At 46.1% G+C, this 16,911-nt stretch overlaps 1 protein-coding gene and 1 pseudogene across 2 annotated transcripts; both read left to right on the top strand.

The window, feature by feature from the left end:
• Positions 1-1,356: 1,356 nt before the first annotated feature.
• On the top strand, positions 1,357-13,562 carry NOLC1 (nucleolar and coiled-body phosphoprotein 1). Of its 2 annotated transcripts, none has more exons than XM_025880704.2 (13): positions 1,357-1,545; positions 5,114-5,169; positions 5,281-5,420; positions 5,524-5,654; positions 7,152-7,317; positions 9,022-9,119; positions 9,242-9,386; positions 9,763-9,888; positions 10,085-10,195; positions 10,283-10,924; positions 11,107-11,213; positions 11,598-11,690; positions 11,834-13,562. In XM_025880704.2, the coding sequence occupies exons 1-13, from the start codon at positions 1,426-1,428 to the stop codon at positions 11,990-11,992; spliced, it is 2,094 nt and encodes a 697-aa protein (XP_025736489.1). In that variant the 5' UTR covers positions 1,357-1,425; the 3' UTR covers positions 11,993-13,562. The 2 variants fall into 2 exon arrangements, with proteins under 2 accessions (XP_025736489.1, XP_025736488.1); XM_025880703.2 differs by having other exon boundaries at positions 5,278-5,420.
• On the top strand, positions 1,566-3,505 carry LOC112830697 (RNA-binding motif protein, X-linked 2 pseudogene; annotated as a pseudogene).
• Positions 13,563-16,911: the final 3,349 nt, after the last annotated feature.

Here is a 16,911-nt window from a genome sequence, read left to right as displayed (position 1 = left end):
GAGCCACGCAGGTGCCCCCAAATAAAGGTTTTCTTTCTTTTCTTTTTTTTTTTTTAAGATTTTATTTATTTGACAGTGAGAGACACAGCGAGGGAGGGAACACACGTGGGGGGAGTGGGAGAGGGAAATGCAGGCTTCCTGCGGAACGGACCCCGAAGCAGGGCTCAATCCCAGGAGCCTGGGATCATGACCTGAGCCGAAGGCAGACGCCCAAGGACTGAGCCACCCAGGTGGCCCCCAAATAAAGGTTTTGTAAACAAGACTTATGTGTACATGTATGTACCATTTTAGCTTGAGCACAGTGCTTGGCACACAACAGGTACTCGGAAGAATGCATGCATGTGAATAGACCTCTGGGTAAGAGGGAGATGTAGGAGTTCTATCTAAGGAGAGTGCCTATTTTGAGAAGAGCAAAGGAGAGGTATGTCCCCTGAGAAAGTGGATCCTTACCTTTCCTGACAGGTATTAATGGGGAAGTAATCAAAGGGTAGTGGGTAAAGGGATTGATGTCTGCTAATGTGAACTGAAATGTGATAGAACTTGGAATTAACTTGGCAGGCCTGGGCGTTGATTTTTGAATACTCGTAACAGGCAGTTGGAGGGTTTTCTAGTTCTCCCACAGGGAGAGTTCAGGTGTGAACTGTGACTTAGGAGATAGAAGGGTAATTTCCAGGATTACAGATTTGCAGAGATTGCTGCTGCTGTGTCACTCAGGGTTGGTGCACAATGGCTTTTCCCTTCATGGAGCTGACTTAATGCTTAATGAATAAGGGGGGAAAGGGTTGTCTCATGGGCAAATCATGATTGAAAGAGGGGCATTTTTAGGGATCGTTGACCCACCATTACCGCGGATAATCTGAAGGATCCTCTGCAGTGGAGGTGGGAGTTGGAGCAGTATCTTACAGGGCCTCTGTGGGTGTTGAGGCAGGGAAAATGAAGGGTGGGAATCGGCTGGCGGCGAGAATGGGGGTGGTTGCGAGGTCCTGTGACCAGGTCTACAGAGTCCCAAGGACAGCTCAAGCCCGCCGGTCCACTCTGCTCTGGAATGCGAATCCCAGCTGCGGCTCCAAACCGCAGCTCTGAAGGAAAGGGCTCGGGCTGAAAGGGAGCGGGAAGTCTGAAGTTTTCCCGCCACTGGCGAGGGCGTGACCAGTGACGTAGGGCTCCGCCTTCACGAGGTGGTGGACGGAGGGCTCCGCCCTTAACAAGATGGCGACACTTGTGGCACCGGAAGGAGCTTCTAGATTTCGCCTCGATCCTGCCACCAAGGTGGAGGCGGGACTACCCTGTGGAGTGTGCCCGCCCCTTCCGCCGTGCGCCCGCGCCGCGCGATTACGTCACAATGGCTCAGCCCTCACCCCTCCGGGTTCACGAGTTCCTGAGTCGTGAGCGTCGGCAACGGTAGTGACGCGTTTTGCCCGGAGGATGGCGGACGCCGGCTTGCGCCGCGTGGTTCCCAGCGACCTGTATCCCCTTGTGCTCGGCTTTCTGCGCGATAACCAGCTCTCGGAGGTGGCCAATAAATTCGCCAAGGCAACAGGCGCTGTGAGTGCGGCCTTGGGACAAGGGCTCGGGTGGGATGACCACAGGTCTTCGGGCCCTGACATGTTTAGGTTTCCGGGTACCGAGGTCTCTAGGGTCCGCCAATCCAGCCTTTGTGCCGAGCTCTCGGCGGTGACCCTAGAGCCTGGAGTTTCGGCACCTGGTCCCCCATGCAGTCTCACTAGATAGCGTTGAGTCTTGTTGCTTTTTTCTGTTGAGCGGTGCAGCGACGGCAGCGTGGGATCCTCGTGGCGCAGGTCACGTGGCTGGCGGAGTGCGGCATGGAGGAGGGAGCGTGGTGTCCCACCGGAGGCGTTGGAGGCTCTTGGTTCCTTCTTGGGTTTTACGTTGGCTGATACAAAGCGTGACTTGACCTTAACTCTCAGTCGAATTTGCCCGGGACTCAAAGATAAAATTGCTTTAGAAATGAGGGAAGGGATTTTCGTTAATAAAGAAGAAAGTGAGGGTGCTGAGCGCGAACCTGAGAAGATGAACCCTTTAACTAAAGTGAAGCTGATCAACGAGCTGAATGAGCGTGAGGTCCAGCTTGGGGTGGCAGATAAGGTGTCCTGGCACTCCGAGTACAAAGACAGCGCCTGGATCTTCCTGGGAGGGCTTCCTTATGAACTGACTGAAGGGGACATCATCTGTGTGTTCTCACAATATGGGGAGATTGTTAACATTAATCTGGTGCGGGACAAGAAGACTGGGAAATCCAAAGGATTCTGTTTCCTCTGCTATGAAGACCAGAGGAGCACAATTCTGGCTGTTGACAATTTTAATGGGATCAAGATCAAAGGAAGAACTATTCGAGTGGATCATGTGTACAACTATCGAGCTCCCAAGGACTCCAAAGAAATAGATGATGTGACCAAAGAACTCCAGGAGAGGGGCTGTGGGGCTCACACCCCCTCAGTGAGTTCATCAGAGGGTTCTGAAGATGACAAACCCACAAAACACAAAAAAGACAAAAAGGAGAATAAGAGAAGAAAGACAAAGAGAAGACTGACCGGGAGGTCCAGGCGGAGCAGCTGGCCCCCTAGTCACCACCCAGAAACAAGGTGGTAAGGGAAAAGGACGACCCTGGCTCTAAAAAGCGCAGCAACAGGAACTCAGAGTGGGGTCAGAAGTCAGAGCCCGGGGAGATGCGGAAGCACCAGCCCAGCTCTCCTGAGGTCAGGGCAACCTGCCGCGGTGGAGAAGGGGACAGAGAGAAGGAGCCGAAGAAAGAGAAGCTGAAGCATGAACATAGGTCCTCAACCAGAGAAGAAAAGAACCGAGATAGAGACCGAGGCCGAAGCTCAGACACACACTCCAGCCGGCCCAGTGGACGTTCTGAGGGGCGTAGTCAGCGGAGTAGAAGCAGGAGCCGGGAGAGGTCCCACGGGCCGAAAAGGGCCCGGCGCTCACCGCACCAGGAGTCTTCTAACCCCCGTGACCGCAGGCACCACTGAAGCTGCGGCCTCTCTCTCTTCCCAGGAGAACTGGAACTGGAAATGTACTTGGTCTTTAAAATGAAAAAAAAAAAGTGAATGAGAGTAGAGGCATGGTTCTGCTTTTAGGTATACCAAAGCAAAATTGAGCATCATAGCCCTGCCAAGCAGTGGGCTTGGATCTTTGACTTCTGGAATCAAACACATCTAGATTTGGGACCAGGCTCTGTTTTCTTAAAATGTATAACCTGAACATCTTGCTGAACCTCTCTGAGTTTGTTTCTGTTCCTACGGGAGATGCCATCATCTACTTTAAGATTTTTGTGAATTTCAGTAACATGATAAATATGAAGTGGCAATCCCAGTGCCTGGTGCTCAGGAAGCATCAGTGAGTGAAAGCTGTTATCATAGTTACGGTAATCTAGGGTGTTCCAAACACATGTAAAAAGTGGACTAGGAATGTGAAAGGTTTGGAATCTCCCTAAAGAAAAGCAGTCATGGGGCACCTGGGTGGCTTAGTCTGTTAAGCATCTGCCTCGCTTGGTCATGATCTCACGGTCTTGGGATCAAGCCCCATGTTGGTCTCTGCTCAGTGGGAAGCCTGCTTCTCCCTGTGTCCCTCCCCCTGCTTGGGCTTGCTCGCTTTCTCTGTCAAATGAATAGGTAAAATCTTTAAAAAAAAAAAAAAAAAGATGCATGGGAAAACATCTTGAGAGAGGGTAGAGTGTAGTCTTTGACAGTCTTCTTAGCCTTTAAGATAAGTTTCTTCTTTGTGGCAGAATCAGGCTGCACAAGGACAGAATCAAATCAGCTTCAGAAAGGACTTCCTTAAGCTGAGACAGCCTGCCGTGTGATCTCCTACAACTGCTTTCATATTAGAACTGTTTTTTGAATTGACCATTAGGGAGGCTGCAAAAAGTATTTTCACAATGGGCTGGATGGACTGGGCCTTTCGGAATCAGGATTTTTTTATATGACAAAAACTAATCTTTCTGGAAGACTTACTAAGGGCCAGATGGTGATTCCAGTTGCTAAGTCCTTTATATGCATTATCTCTAATTCTCTCAACAACTTAATAAGATGTATAGCATTATCTCCATGTTAGAGAGAAGTAAACAATCTCAGATTAAGTAATTTGCTCAGGGTCACACAGTAATAACAGGCAGAGGTGAGTTTCACATCTGTACACATCTAACTCTGAGCCTATACTCTTGTTGGTACTGTAATGCTTTGTGATTTTTTTTTGCATCAAATAATCTCTATCAGTGTAATTAATAGCTGAATGTAATTTTGTACTGAGTATATAACTTAGCTTTTTAACCAGTATTGGAGGCTGGTTTCCTATGATTTGGTATTATAAACCACATCTCAGGAAACACCCTCTTCCATTAATGTTTGTGTCCTTGTTTCACAGGTAAGGATAATTCCTAGACGGTGCATTGCTAAAGCAAAGAGAAAGCAAATTTTTTTTTTTAAAGATTTTTTAAAATTTTTATTTGAGAGAGAGTGCGCACGTGCAAGCACGAAGGGGGCAGGGGGAGAGAGAGAGAGAGATGTAGACTCCTTGCTGAGCAGGGAGCCTGTCACTGAGCTGGATCCCAGGACCCTAGGATCATGACCTGAGCCAAAGGCAGATGCTTAACCGACTGAGCCACCCAGGCATCCTGGGAAAGAAGATTTTTTAAAAGGCTTTGATAAATAGGATTGACTAGGGATAGACGGTGACAAACTGTAGGAGTAACCCAAGTTTTTGATGTCAAAAATTGGGAAGTACATAAATAGATTATTTTTCAAGTAGGAGAAGTCTCACAAAGATGTAACAATTACACGAAATATAGCAGGTATAAAAGAGGTCACTTTTTTAAGATATTGTTTATTTATTTGAAAAAGAAAGAGAGCAAGCGAGCACGAGCAGCAGGGAGAGGGAGAAGCAGACTCCCTGCTGAGCAGGGAGCCTGATACTGAACTCCATCCCAGGACCTGAGATCATGACCTGAGCTGAAGGCAGACACTTAACTGATTGAGCCACCAGGCACCCAAAGCAGGTCATTTTTAAAGAGAGAATAAAATAAAATCCGATTTCCCCCTAGAACAACCAGGATAAAATATTCTTATGAAGTTATTTTTTTCTCCTATAGACCCAACAGGACGCCAACGCCTCTTCTCTCTTGGACATCTACAGCTTCTGGCTCAAGTAAGTCTTCCCTGTACCACTGTGACTGTTTTTCCCCCAAGGAGTCAGGCTGTGTTCCCTGGTGTGGGAAGGTCCTGATCCCCCAAAAGTTAGCCTCATCTATCTCAGCAGGTCTGCCAAGGCCCCGAAGCGGAAGTTACAGGCAAATGGACCAGTAACTAAGAAGGCTAAGAAGAAGGCTTCATCCAGTGACAGCAGTGAGGACAGCAGTGAGGAGGAAAAAGCCCCAGGACCTCCAGCTAAGAATGCTGGTAAGGTTGGACAGGGCATTGGGGTTAGTGGTTCCCAGAAAGGGATTTGTAGCCTGCCTGTACTATATGGCTGATTCTCACTGGGGTCTGTGGTTTTGTTCAGTTGTACCTGCCAAGCGGGCCAGTTTGCCTCAGCATCCTGGAAAGGTTGCAGCCAAAGCATCAGAGAGCAGCAGCAGTGAAGAATCCAGTGATGATGAGGAGGACGATGACAAGAAGAAAAAGCCTGTTCAGGTTTGCAACTTGGGAAAGGAAAGACTTGTTTAAGGGATTAGAAAGAAGAAACCTAAAGTCTTGGCTTGTAGCTTGGAACCAAGGTTTGGCGGTGGGTATATAACAGGTGACTATGGGGGTGCCTGGTTGGCTCAGTCAGTAGAGCATGGGACTCTTGATTTCAGGGTTATAAGTTTGAGCCCCATGTTGGGTGTAGAGATTACTTAAAAAATAAATAAATAAGGGGCGCCTGGGTGGCTCAGTCAGTTAAGCCTCCTACTCTTGGTTTTGGCTCAGGTCATGATCTAAGGGTCCTGGGATCTAGCCCCAGTTGGACTCTGCTTAGCAAGGGGTCTGCTTTTCTGCCTCCCTCTCCCTCTGCCCCTCCCCCCACTCCTAACCATGTATGAGCATGCATGCGCTCTCTCTAAAATAAAATGAATCTTTAAATACATAAAACATATATAATAGGTAACCATGGAGGAGAAAGTAGATGTATGAAGTTTGGAAAGGATACGTGAGGGTGAAGTCGTACTCTGAATCTAGGAACCCATTCTCTTTCCCAGGCGGTGGGTGGGGGCGGGCAGAGGGAGAAGCAGACTCTCCACTGAGCAGGGAGCCTGGCTTGGGGCTTTTTTTTTTTTTTTCTTTTTTTAAGATTTTATTTATTTATTTGACAGAGAGAGACAGCGAGAGAGGGAACACAAGCAGGGGGAGTGGGAGAGGGAGAAGCAGGCTTCCCGCGGAGCAGGGAGTCCGATGCAGGACTTGATCCCAGGACCCTGGGATCATGACCTGAGCCGAAGGCAGACATGTAACGACTGAGCCACCCAGGCGCCCCTGGCTTGGGGCTTAATCCCAGGACCCTGAGATCATGAGCTGAGCTGAAGGTAGACGCTTAAGTGAGCCACCCAGGAGTCCCTCTTTCTTTCTCCCTCCCTCCCTTTCTACCTTCTTCCCTTCCTGTCCCTTCTTCCCCTTTCTCTTTTCTTTCTTTCTTCCTTCCTCCCTTTCTTCTTTTTCTTTCTTTGTTTCTTTGTTTTTCTTTCTGTCTTCCTTTCTTTTTCTTTCTTTCTTTCTTTCTTTCCTTCCTTCCTTCCTTCCTTTTTTCCTTAAGATTTTTGAATTATTTTTAAGTAATCTCTATACCCAGTGTGGGACTCAAACTCCTAACCCCAAGATCGAGTTGCATGCTCTACCCAGTGAGCCAGCCAGGCACCCCAGTATTTTTGTTTCTCATGAAGAATTTGGTGTCCTTTCCAGAAGCTTTTTTTTTTTTTTTAAGTACACTCTGTGTCACACATGGTGCTTGAACTCCTGACCCCAAGATCAAGAGTTGCACGCTCTACCAACTAAGTCAGCCAGGCGCCCTCAGATGTTGTCTTGCTCAGCTTTCTTTTGCTTTTACTGTTCCATTAGCTCCTAAAAAATAAAAGTCTACCATGGTTTCCACCTTAGGATGCCCTTTGGGTACCCAGAACCTCTTGCTGATTCTCCTCATTGTGTGTTTCCTTACAGAAGGGAGTTAAGCCCCAACCCAAGGCAGTTAAAGCTCCTCCTAAGAAGGCCGAGAGCTCTGATTCCGATTCAGACTCAAGCTCAGAAGATGAGTTACCAAAGAACCAGAAGCCAAAGACAACACCTGTGGCAGCTAAAGCTCAGACTAAAGGCTCAGCCAAACCAGGTACTATTTCTGTTCCCAAGAGACCAGGCTGGGGACTAGCTTGCTCTGGGGACTGGTATTAAAATTGCTCATTCAGGGGCACCTGGGTGGCTCAGTCGGTTGAGCTTCTGCCTTCAGCTCGGGTCATGATCTTAGGGTCCTGGGATTGAGCCCTGCATTGGGTTAAGATTTTGTCTCTCCCTCTCCCTTTGCCGTTCCCCATCCCATGTGTGCATGCTCGTGCACGTGTGCTCTCTCAAAAAAATTGTTCATTTAGCACGGGTGAAATGGCACTAATTGTTGAGCTAGAAGTATTGATTAGTGTCTCCCCCCCCCCCACTTAAAGAGGCTTTTTATTGGGGTTAGTAACTGGAGAAACAGTCTGCAGTGAGGAAAAATGTGTTTTTAAAATGGTATCCAGAGGCACCTGGGTGGCTCAGTTGGTTGGGTGTCCGACTTGATTTCAGCTTGGGTCCTGATCCCAGGGTCGTGGGGTTGAGCCCTATATTGGGCTGCACTCAACAGAGAGTCTGCTTGAGGAATCTGTCTCCCTCACCTCCCCCCAGTCTTGTGTGCTCTGTCTCTCTCTCTCTCTCTCTCTCAAATAAGTTAATCTTTATTTACTTTTAAATTTATTTTCTCTTAAATATTTTATTTATTTGAGAGAGACGTTAGGGAGAGATCAAGAGCGGGGAGGAGAGGGAGAAACAGGCTCCCTGCTGAGCAGGGAGCCCAGTGTGATGGCGGGGCTTGATCCCAGGATGCCTGGTCATGACCTGAGCCGAAAGCAGACGCTTAACTGACTGAGCCTCCCAGGTACCCCTAAAATAAATAAATCTTTTAAAAAAAAAAGAGGTATCCATTTGCCATTGTTGTCCATTTCATAGATGATTTACATTCCCACAAATGCCATTCTGTTATGACCGCTTATACATCTATCCTTTGTGCTTTTTTTTTTTTTTAAGATTTATTTATTTATTTATTTGAGAGAATGAGAGCACAAGATGGGGGAGGGTCAGAAGGAGAAGACGACTCCCTGCTGAGCAGGGAGCCCGATGCGGGACTCGATCCTGGGACACCAGGATCGTGACCTGAGCCAAAGGCAGATGCTTAACTAACTGAGCCACCCAGACACCCTCCTTTGTGCTTTTCATTGCCATCGTTTCTCCTCTGTATTCACTCCATGGGACGTGTGAGAATTTAAACTCTTTTCTGTAATATTCTTGTGATGACAGGTTATGATTTATAGGAGCTTCTCTGAATGGAAGTTAGAATGAAAGATTTCATAGGGCACATTTGAATTATTTATATTGTATCTTTTTTATTTTCTTTTTAAAGATTTTATTTATTAGAGCTTACACATGAGCTTGGGGAGGAGCAGAGTGAAAGGGACAAACAGACTCCCCTCTGGAGCCCAGAGCCTGACACAGGCCTTGATACCATGACCCTGAGATCATGACCCGAGCCAAAATAAAGAGTCGGACACTTAATGGGCTGAACCACCCAGGCACCACTACATCGTATTGTTTGTTAAAGATAGTTTTCTGCTTGAAATTGGTCAGGAAAGTCATCCTTTGATAGTCAGCCGTGACAGTCTCCCTCATGCCTGCTCTAAAGGCAAGAGAATTAATAGACTCCTAAGTTCTGAGCTAAAGGTTTTCGTGGCCCATTAAGGCCTTGATACTTCTTACCCTTACCGTATTTTTCCCTTCTTGGGTACCCCAGCTCGGCTGGCACCTAAGCTAGCCAACGGTGAGGCGGCCGGCCGCAAGAGCAGCAGCAGCGGTGAGGACTCGGAGGCAGCGGCGGCCGTACTTAAGAAGGTTTGGATCATAACTTCTACCAGGGGACCTGGTGGGGGGTTGGTGAGGGTGTCTCCATTTCCTGGCAAGATTAGTTGGACCAGCTTTTTCCTGTGGTAACGAATTTTCTTTTCATGATGCAGACTGTACCTAAAAAGCAAGTTGTGGCCAAGGCCCCAGTGAAAGCCGCAGCTGCCCCTGCCCAAAAGAGTTCCAGCAGTGAGGACTCCTCCAGTGAGGAGGAGGAGGAGGAGGAAGAGCAGAAAAAGCCCATGAAGAAAATGCCAGGTGAGGTTTTTTGTTTTTTTTTTTAAGATTTACTCGTTTTTTAGCGAGCACGAGCAAGCACATGTGCGTGGTGGGGCAGGGGGAGGGGGCAGAGGGAAAGGGAGAGAATCCCAAGCAGACTCCCTGCTGAGCACGGAGCCCCACCACCACACTTGTCTTTTTTTTTTTAAATTTTTATTTCAGAGAGAGTGAGAATGTGTGCATAAACAGGGGGAAGCAGCAGAGGGAGAGGGAGAAGCAGGCTTCCCGCAGATCAGGGACCCTGATACGGGGCTCCATCCCAGGCCCCTGGGATCACGACCTGAGCCGAAGGTAGATGCTTAACTGACTGAGGAACTCAGTTGCCCTGACACTTGTTTTTTTTTTTTTTAAACAGGTCCCTATAGCTCAGTCCCCCCGCCTTCTGCCCTATCCAAGAAGTCCCTGGGAACCCAGGCTCCCAAGAAAGCTGCAGAGAAGAAACAGCCTGTGGAGAGCAGTGAGGATAGCAGCGATGAGTCTGGTGAGTCCCCACCCATGGAGAATGGGTTTGGGGAGTAGATGAGGAATACAAAAGACAAAAATGTCTCTATGCCTTTTGCTTTTCACTGAAGCAAGACAGTGCTTAAGTTTCTGTGTGGGTCTTTGCAGCCTCCTTTTTGTTGCTTTTGGTTGGGTTGGGACTCTGGTCCCAGCCTAATGCCATAGGTTCTCTCCAGATTCAAGTTCTGAGGAAGAAAAGAAACCCCCAGCTAAGGCAGTCATCTCTAAAACAACCACTAAATCAGTTCCAGCAAAGAAAGCACCAGACAGCTCTTCAGACAACTCAGGTGAGGCATATGGAGGCCCTCAGGGCATTGGGAGCTCCAGGGGCTCTCTTCATTCTGATTTCTATCTATTCTTTGCTCTCTCTCTAGACTCTGACAGTTCTGAGGATGAAGCTCCTTCCAAGCCAGCCGGTACCACCAAGAATATACCAAGTAGGCCAGTTGCCACTCCCAAGCAACCTGCAGCTAAACCAGCCACAACTCCCAAGCAACCTGCAGGTAGTGGCCAGAAGCCTCTCACCAGAAAGGCTGATAGCAGCTCCAGCGAGGAGGAGAGCAGTTCTAGTGAAGAGGAAAAGACAAAGAAGACTGTCGTCACCCCCAAGTCCAAGGCAGCCGCCAAAGCAGCTCCATCTTTGCCTGCCAGACAGGCCTCCCAGGGTGGTGGAGACAGCAGCTCGGATTCAGATAGCTCTAGCAGTGAGGAAGAGAAGGAAGAGAAAATGTCAAAATCTCCAGTTAGAAAGAAGCCACAGAAGGCAGCAGGAGTTGTAACCTCTTCCAAGGCAGCTTCCACAAAGAAAGCAAAGGCCGAGAGCAGCAGCAGTTCTTCCTCTGATGATTCCAGTGAGGAAGAAGAGGAGAAGCCTAAGGGCAAGGGCACTGTAAGGCCCCAAGCCCTCAAGACCAATGGGACCTCTGCACTGACTACCCAGAATGGAAAAGCAGACAGGGAAAGCGATGAGGAAGAAGAAGAAAAGAAAAAGGCAGCAGTGGCAGTTTCTAAGCCAGGTCTATATCCAAAGAATCTGCCTCCTTAGCTTGTCCCCCCAAATATGGGTGGGATATACACTTGGGGGATGGGGTGGGGAGAGGAGGCCCACGGCTAGGCTTCCAGTTGCATGCCCTGGGTGTGGGAACCCAGGAGGAGGGACACAAAACTGGTCTCCTGAGTCTGGCTTTTTGTTTTGTAGGTTCAGGAAAGAAGCGGAAGCAGAATGAGGCTGCCAAGGAGACAGAGACTCCTCAAGCCAAGAAGATAAAGCCCCAGACCCCCAACACATTTCCGAAAAGGAAGAAAGTAAGTTATCTTATTTTCTTCTCAGGAGCCAGCCTTTAAAGAGTAGAAAGGGGCACCTGGGTGGCTCAGTTGGTTAAGCATCTGACTTCTGATTTCCTCTCAGGGTCGTGAGATTGAGCCCCAAGTAGGGCTCTGTGCTCAGCGCGGAGTCTGCTTGAGATTGTGTCTCCTTCTGCCCCCTCTCCATTCTCTCTGCCCCCCCCATCAATCAATCTTTAAAAAAAAAATTAAAAAAAAAAAAAACAACAGTAGAAAGAAAAATCTGGGATCATCTTGACAACTCTCTGCCTGGCCTGGCACTTGTGCACATGTGTAGCTAAGGAGGGCTTTTCTGTTGAATGGCCATTCTGTCTTTAATTTATTTCTTACTTCATTCTTCTCTAGGGAGAAAAAAGGGCATCATCCCCATTCCGAAGGATCAGGGAGGAGGAAATTGAGGTAGATTCTCGAGTGGCAGACAATTCCTTTGATGCCAAGGTGAGGGGAGAGGGTGTTTGCCATTCTTAAGGGGGATGGATGGAAGAGAGGGCAGCTTTTTGGTTCAAGTTGCCTTGAGGAGGGAGAAGAAAGTAGGGCCTTGATGTCCTTCTGTGTATTAACCACTTCTCTCTGCTTACCAGCGGGGTGCAGCTGGAGACTGGGGGGAGCGTGCCAATCAGGTTCTGAAGTTCACCAAAGGCAAATCGTTCCGGCATGAGAAAACCAAGAAGAAGCGGGGCAGCTACCGGGGAGGCTCCATCTCTGTCCAGGTCAATTCCATTAAGTTTGACAGTGAGTGACCTGGGGCCATCTGTGGTGAAGCAGGGGTGATGATCCAAGACCAGTTACTTTCCCCAGTGGACTTGGGAAACCCTCAGCTCTATTAAGGAAGGGTCTTGGTGAGGACAGCAGTTTAGAATAGGTCTGAAGACTTGGCTTCGTAACATCCTCTCTGGTCCTTTTCTGTGTTCGTAGTTTTGTACAGATTTGTTTTTGAGTGTTGAGTAGCAAGGACAACATAACGGGTGTGTTATTTTTTAAGAAAAAGAAAAATTTTAGTTGTCATTCCCTCTCCCTGTTCTGTGAAAGTCCTCATACTGAGAAATTTGTATATTTTATATTAAATCATTTCCTATTGATTTTTGTTGTGATTTCAGAGGTGGGTTCCCACAGATAAAATCTTAGCTATTGCCCAAGACGTAGTAAAGGTCACATTATGAGTTTTTATAATTGGAGAATTCTGCCTGTTGTGCACATTTCATCCGTCCTACCCCTCACAGCTTTGGGAAGGGGCAGTTAAGAGTGGTAAATGTATTTGTTTGCTAAGCATGCACTGTGTAGTTTATCCTCATTCATGGGGTTTAGGACTGATGTTTTCAGCGAGCATGGACTTAACTACTTTTTGGGATAAAATTTACTTTTGTTACAGGCAAAATTCTGGTGTAGTGTGAATGCCATGCGGTTAGTCTAAATATTTTGTTTTCTGTAATTTTAACATGTAATGTTTGTAATACATGTTTAGTTTTTTAATTTGAAAACAAACTTTTCTATTGTTCAAAGACTTTTTGATGACCCTTAATAGTACTAAATTGAGGACTGCATTTCCTTGTTTTTTACATTTTAGAGAACAAAATAACAATCTGAAAAGTACGTATCACTTGGTATTTCTGTTTTAGTGACAGTGGTGACACAGAATTAGTTTCATTAACTCCTATGTGGTTGGAAATTACTGATCAAGAAGGTGAAAGAATAAAAACTATAATTAAAAAGTTCAATCCTCAGTAGGAATTTGATTACATTAGTCAGGCAAATTTATAGGTAATCTGTGTGTGTGCTGATGGAAATGGGAAGAACCTTTATAAAGCATATTAGGTGGTAAAACTCGAGTAGGGTGGGATTGGGAGAGCATCCCAACAAGATTGTTGTGTTTTGTAGTTGGAACGTGGGAGCAATTGATGTGCCCCTTTCAGAACCTTAACTGTCAGTAACAGTGGAGGTAACAGTAAAAACCAGTGAGCAGAAATATGACTCCGAGGCCAAGTCAGCTGATCATAAAGCTGTAGGAGATGACAGTGCTTGGCCAGAGCAAGATGGGAAGGAAAGAGGCAACAGCAAACTCTGGAGGCTGGGACTGTTCCTGAGCTGGGGAAGTGTGCCCTAGCTTCATGGATAAGGTAGGTGTAGGTTTTAAGATTAGCCTCCCCTTGTTTGGATTCCATACTTGCCAAGTAACTTAATAGTAAGTTGGTTTTCCATGTAACTGCCTCTAGGAGGAACATGCACCATTCATGCTGACATAGGTACATCAGTCTGCAGGGTAAAAGTTACCCATCTTACTACAAAATAATAAACTGGCTGGTTTATAACGTGTCTTGGGAATTTTTTATTGTGAGTCCAAAGCCCTCCCACCTACTCAAACCAGAACAATTTGGGTGCCAGTTAGAGGGCTGGAGTGAGACCTATGAGTTCACTGCAGACCTTCTTGGCAGCAGCTTGCTGGCTTTTCTTGGCCATACCTTGTCTCATGGTGCCTTGTCCAGGCCATAGTCCAGAATGTGCACAGTCTAAACTGGGGTTGGCAGAATGGCCTATGGGTGAGTCCAGCTCACGGCTTGTTTCTGTAATGCTTAGATGCTAAGAATGGCTTTTACATTTTAATTTTATTTATTTATTTGTTTTTAAGTAGGCACCACACCCAACATGGGGCTTGGTTTTTTACATTTTAAACGTGCTTGAAAGAATATGTGGCTGACTTTATGTGGCTCACAGGGCCTACCGTATTTACTAACTGGCCCTCTATGGAAAACGTTTGCTAATTCCTGGTCTAAATCAGTGATTTCACAACACTGGCTGAAAATTAGAATCATCTGGAAAACTTAAAAATACTAATACCCAAGGACCCATCCCAGACCAGCTGAGTCAGACTCTGGTACTCTCTGGTGGGGCCTGGGTGTTAGGATTTTTTTTTCTTTTTTTTTTAAGTTATTGGGCGATTCTGATATGAGCAGCTGAGGTTGAAAACCACTAATCTAAGAGTGTTTGAAAATAATTGAATTGGGGTGCCTTGCTGGCTCAGTTGGTTGAGCATCCGATTCTTGGTTTCCGCTCAGGTCATGATCTCGTGGGTCATGGGATTGAGCCCTGCGTTGGCTCCGTTCTCACAATCTGCTGGAGATTCCCTCTCCCTTTACCCCTCCCCTGCTCGTGGGCACACTCTATCTCTAAAATAAATAAATCTTAAAAAAAAAAAAAAACGTATTTTTTTCATTCCTTTCATGCTTTCATTTTCAAATATACTTGTTAAATCTAATAGTATAAAATGAAAATTAAAATTCCATCTTAGCTCAGTTTCCTGGGACTTGATTCTGTCTTCACAGTTTCTCTGAATGTACTATTATATGCTTCCACTCATTTTTCCTTACACAAACAGGGTAGCAGTGTTTCATATGCAGTGTTTCGTAAGTTTCGAGCTCATTTTATAACACAGCAGCGCATTTTTAATGGCTGCATGATACTCCATCGTATGGAAATAGTATAAGTTATTCAAACCAGTAATGTTGGTAGATGTTTCGGGTTTTTTCAGTTTTTTGCTACTACAAATAGAACCACAGTGGTTATTCCTTTTTTTTTTTTTTTAAGTAAACTCTACCCCCAGTGTGGGACTCAAACTCATGACCCTGAGATCAAGAATCACATGCTCCTCTGACTGAGGCAGCCAGGTGCCCTGCACAGTGAATATTCTTTTTTTTTTTTTTTAAAGATTTTATTTATTTATTTGAGAGAGAGAATGAGAGATAGAAAGCACAAGAGGGAAGAGGGTCAGAGGGAGAAGCAGACTCCCCACTGAGCAGGAAGCCCGATGTGGGACTCGATCCTGGGACTCCAGGATCATGACCTGAGCCGAAGGCAGTCGCCTAACCAACTGAGCCACCCAGGCACCCTGCACAGTGAATATTCTTGTACACGAAACTGAGTATCTATGGATTTAAAAAAATTTTTTTACAAGAGTTTATTCTTAATTGTACAACAGGATCTAAGACCTCATTCTAGTTATAGATGGCAACATGCTATGATAGGAAAGCCAGATGTTTATTTATTTTTTTTTTAAGATTTTATTTATTTGACAGAGACACAGTGAAAGAGGGAACACAAGCAGGGGGAGTGGGAGAGGGAGAAGTAGGCTTCCTGGTGAGCAGGGAGCCCGACATGGGGCTCGATCCCAGGACCCCGGGATCATGACCTGAGCCAAAGGCAGATGCGTAATGACTGAGCCACCCAGGTGCCCCCCTTTTGCCACATTTCCTAATTCCACTTGTGGCCCGGGGTCCTTTCCCCATGGCCTTTTAGCTCCTCGAGTTTCTTGTTTCTGCTTGAATGTCTTAACTTCCTTTTTCTTTTTTGATTGCTGGGACTTCCAGTACTATGTTGAATAGAAGTGGCAGGAGTGGACATTCCTGTCTTGTTCCTGATCTTAGAGAAAAAGCTTTCAGCTTTTCATTGTTGAGTATGATGTTGATTTGGCATATATGACTTTTATTATTTTTTTAAAGATTTTACTTGTGGCACCTGGGTGGCTCAGTTGGTTAAGTGGCTGCCTTCAGCTCGGGTCATGATCCCAGGGTCCTGGGATAGAGCCCCATGTTGGGCTCTCTGCTCAGTGGGAAGCCTGCTTCTCCCTCTCCCTCTGCCTGCTGCTCCCCCTGGTTGTGCTCTCTCTCTCTCAAATAAAATCTTAAAAAAAAAAAAAAAGATTTATTTATTTGAGAGAGAGCATACACCAGAGTGGGGGGAAGGGCAAAGGGAGAGGAGAAAGAGACTCCCAATTAGATGTGGGGCTCAGTCTCACAACTCTGAGATCATGACCTGAGCTGAAGGCATAGGTTTAACTGACTGAGCCACCCAGGTTTCCCTGGATTATTTATTTATTTTTTATTTTTAAAATATTTTATTTATTTGACACAGGGAGAGCACAAGCAGGGGGAACAGCAGGGGGAGGGAGAAGCAGGGAGTCCGACGTGGGGCTCAGTCCCAGGATCCCGGGATCGCAATCTGAGCTGAAGGCAGACGCCTAACCAGCTGAGCCACCCAGGTGCCCCTATTTATCTTTTTCTTAATAATTTGTAAGTGCAAACAAAACAAAACAAAAATTTATAAGTGCTCTTGATGTATTAAAGGGATTAGCCCTGGGGCGCCTGACTGGCTCAGTTGGTGGAGCATGCAACACTTGCTCCACCAACTGAGTAATATAGAGATTACTTAAAAATAAAATCTTAAAAAAAAAAAAAGGAAGAAAAATAGAGATTAGCCCTTAATCACAGATTAAAGCTTTTTTTCAAGTATTTTCATTTTAAAATGGAATATAATATATATCCATTAACTTTTCTCCTTAAAATAGATGAATAATTTGTAAGCTTATTGTTTTGAAGTTTTTTTTTTTATTTTATTTAAGTAATCTCTACACCCAATGTGGCACTCAAACTTGTAACCCTGAGATCGAGTCACATGCTCTTCTGACTGAGCCAGCCAGGTGCCCCAGCTTATTATTTATTGTTTAAACTATGACTTGTTTTTTTCTTTTGCGTTTTATAAATATAACCCTTCCTAGCCTTGTTTGCCTTTTTAACTTAGTAGACCTCCTTTTCCCGTAGGGCCTTACAAAACTCAACCTGCTGTGTGTGTGTGTGTGTGTGTGTGTGTGTGTGTGTGTGTGTGTGTGTGT

This window comes from Callorhinus ursinus, unplaced genomic scaffold, assembly GCF_003265705.2.
Source record: "Callorhinus ursinus isolate GAN/ISIS: 27379988/994484 unplaced genomic scaffold, GSC_fseal_2.0 scaffold20, whole genome shotgun sequence".
NCBI classification, from domain to species: Eukaryota; Metazoa; Chordata; class Mammalia; order Carnivora; family Otariidae; genus Callorhinus; species Callorhinus ursinus.
This window is presented reverse-complemented; position numbering and strand designations above follow the sequence as displayed.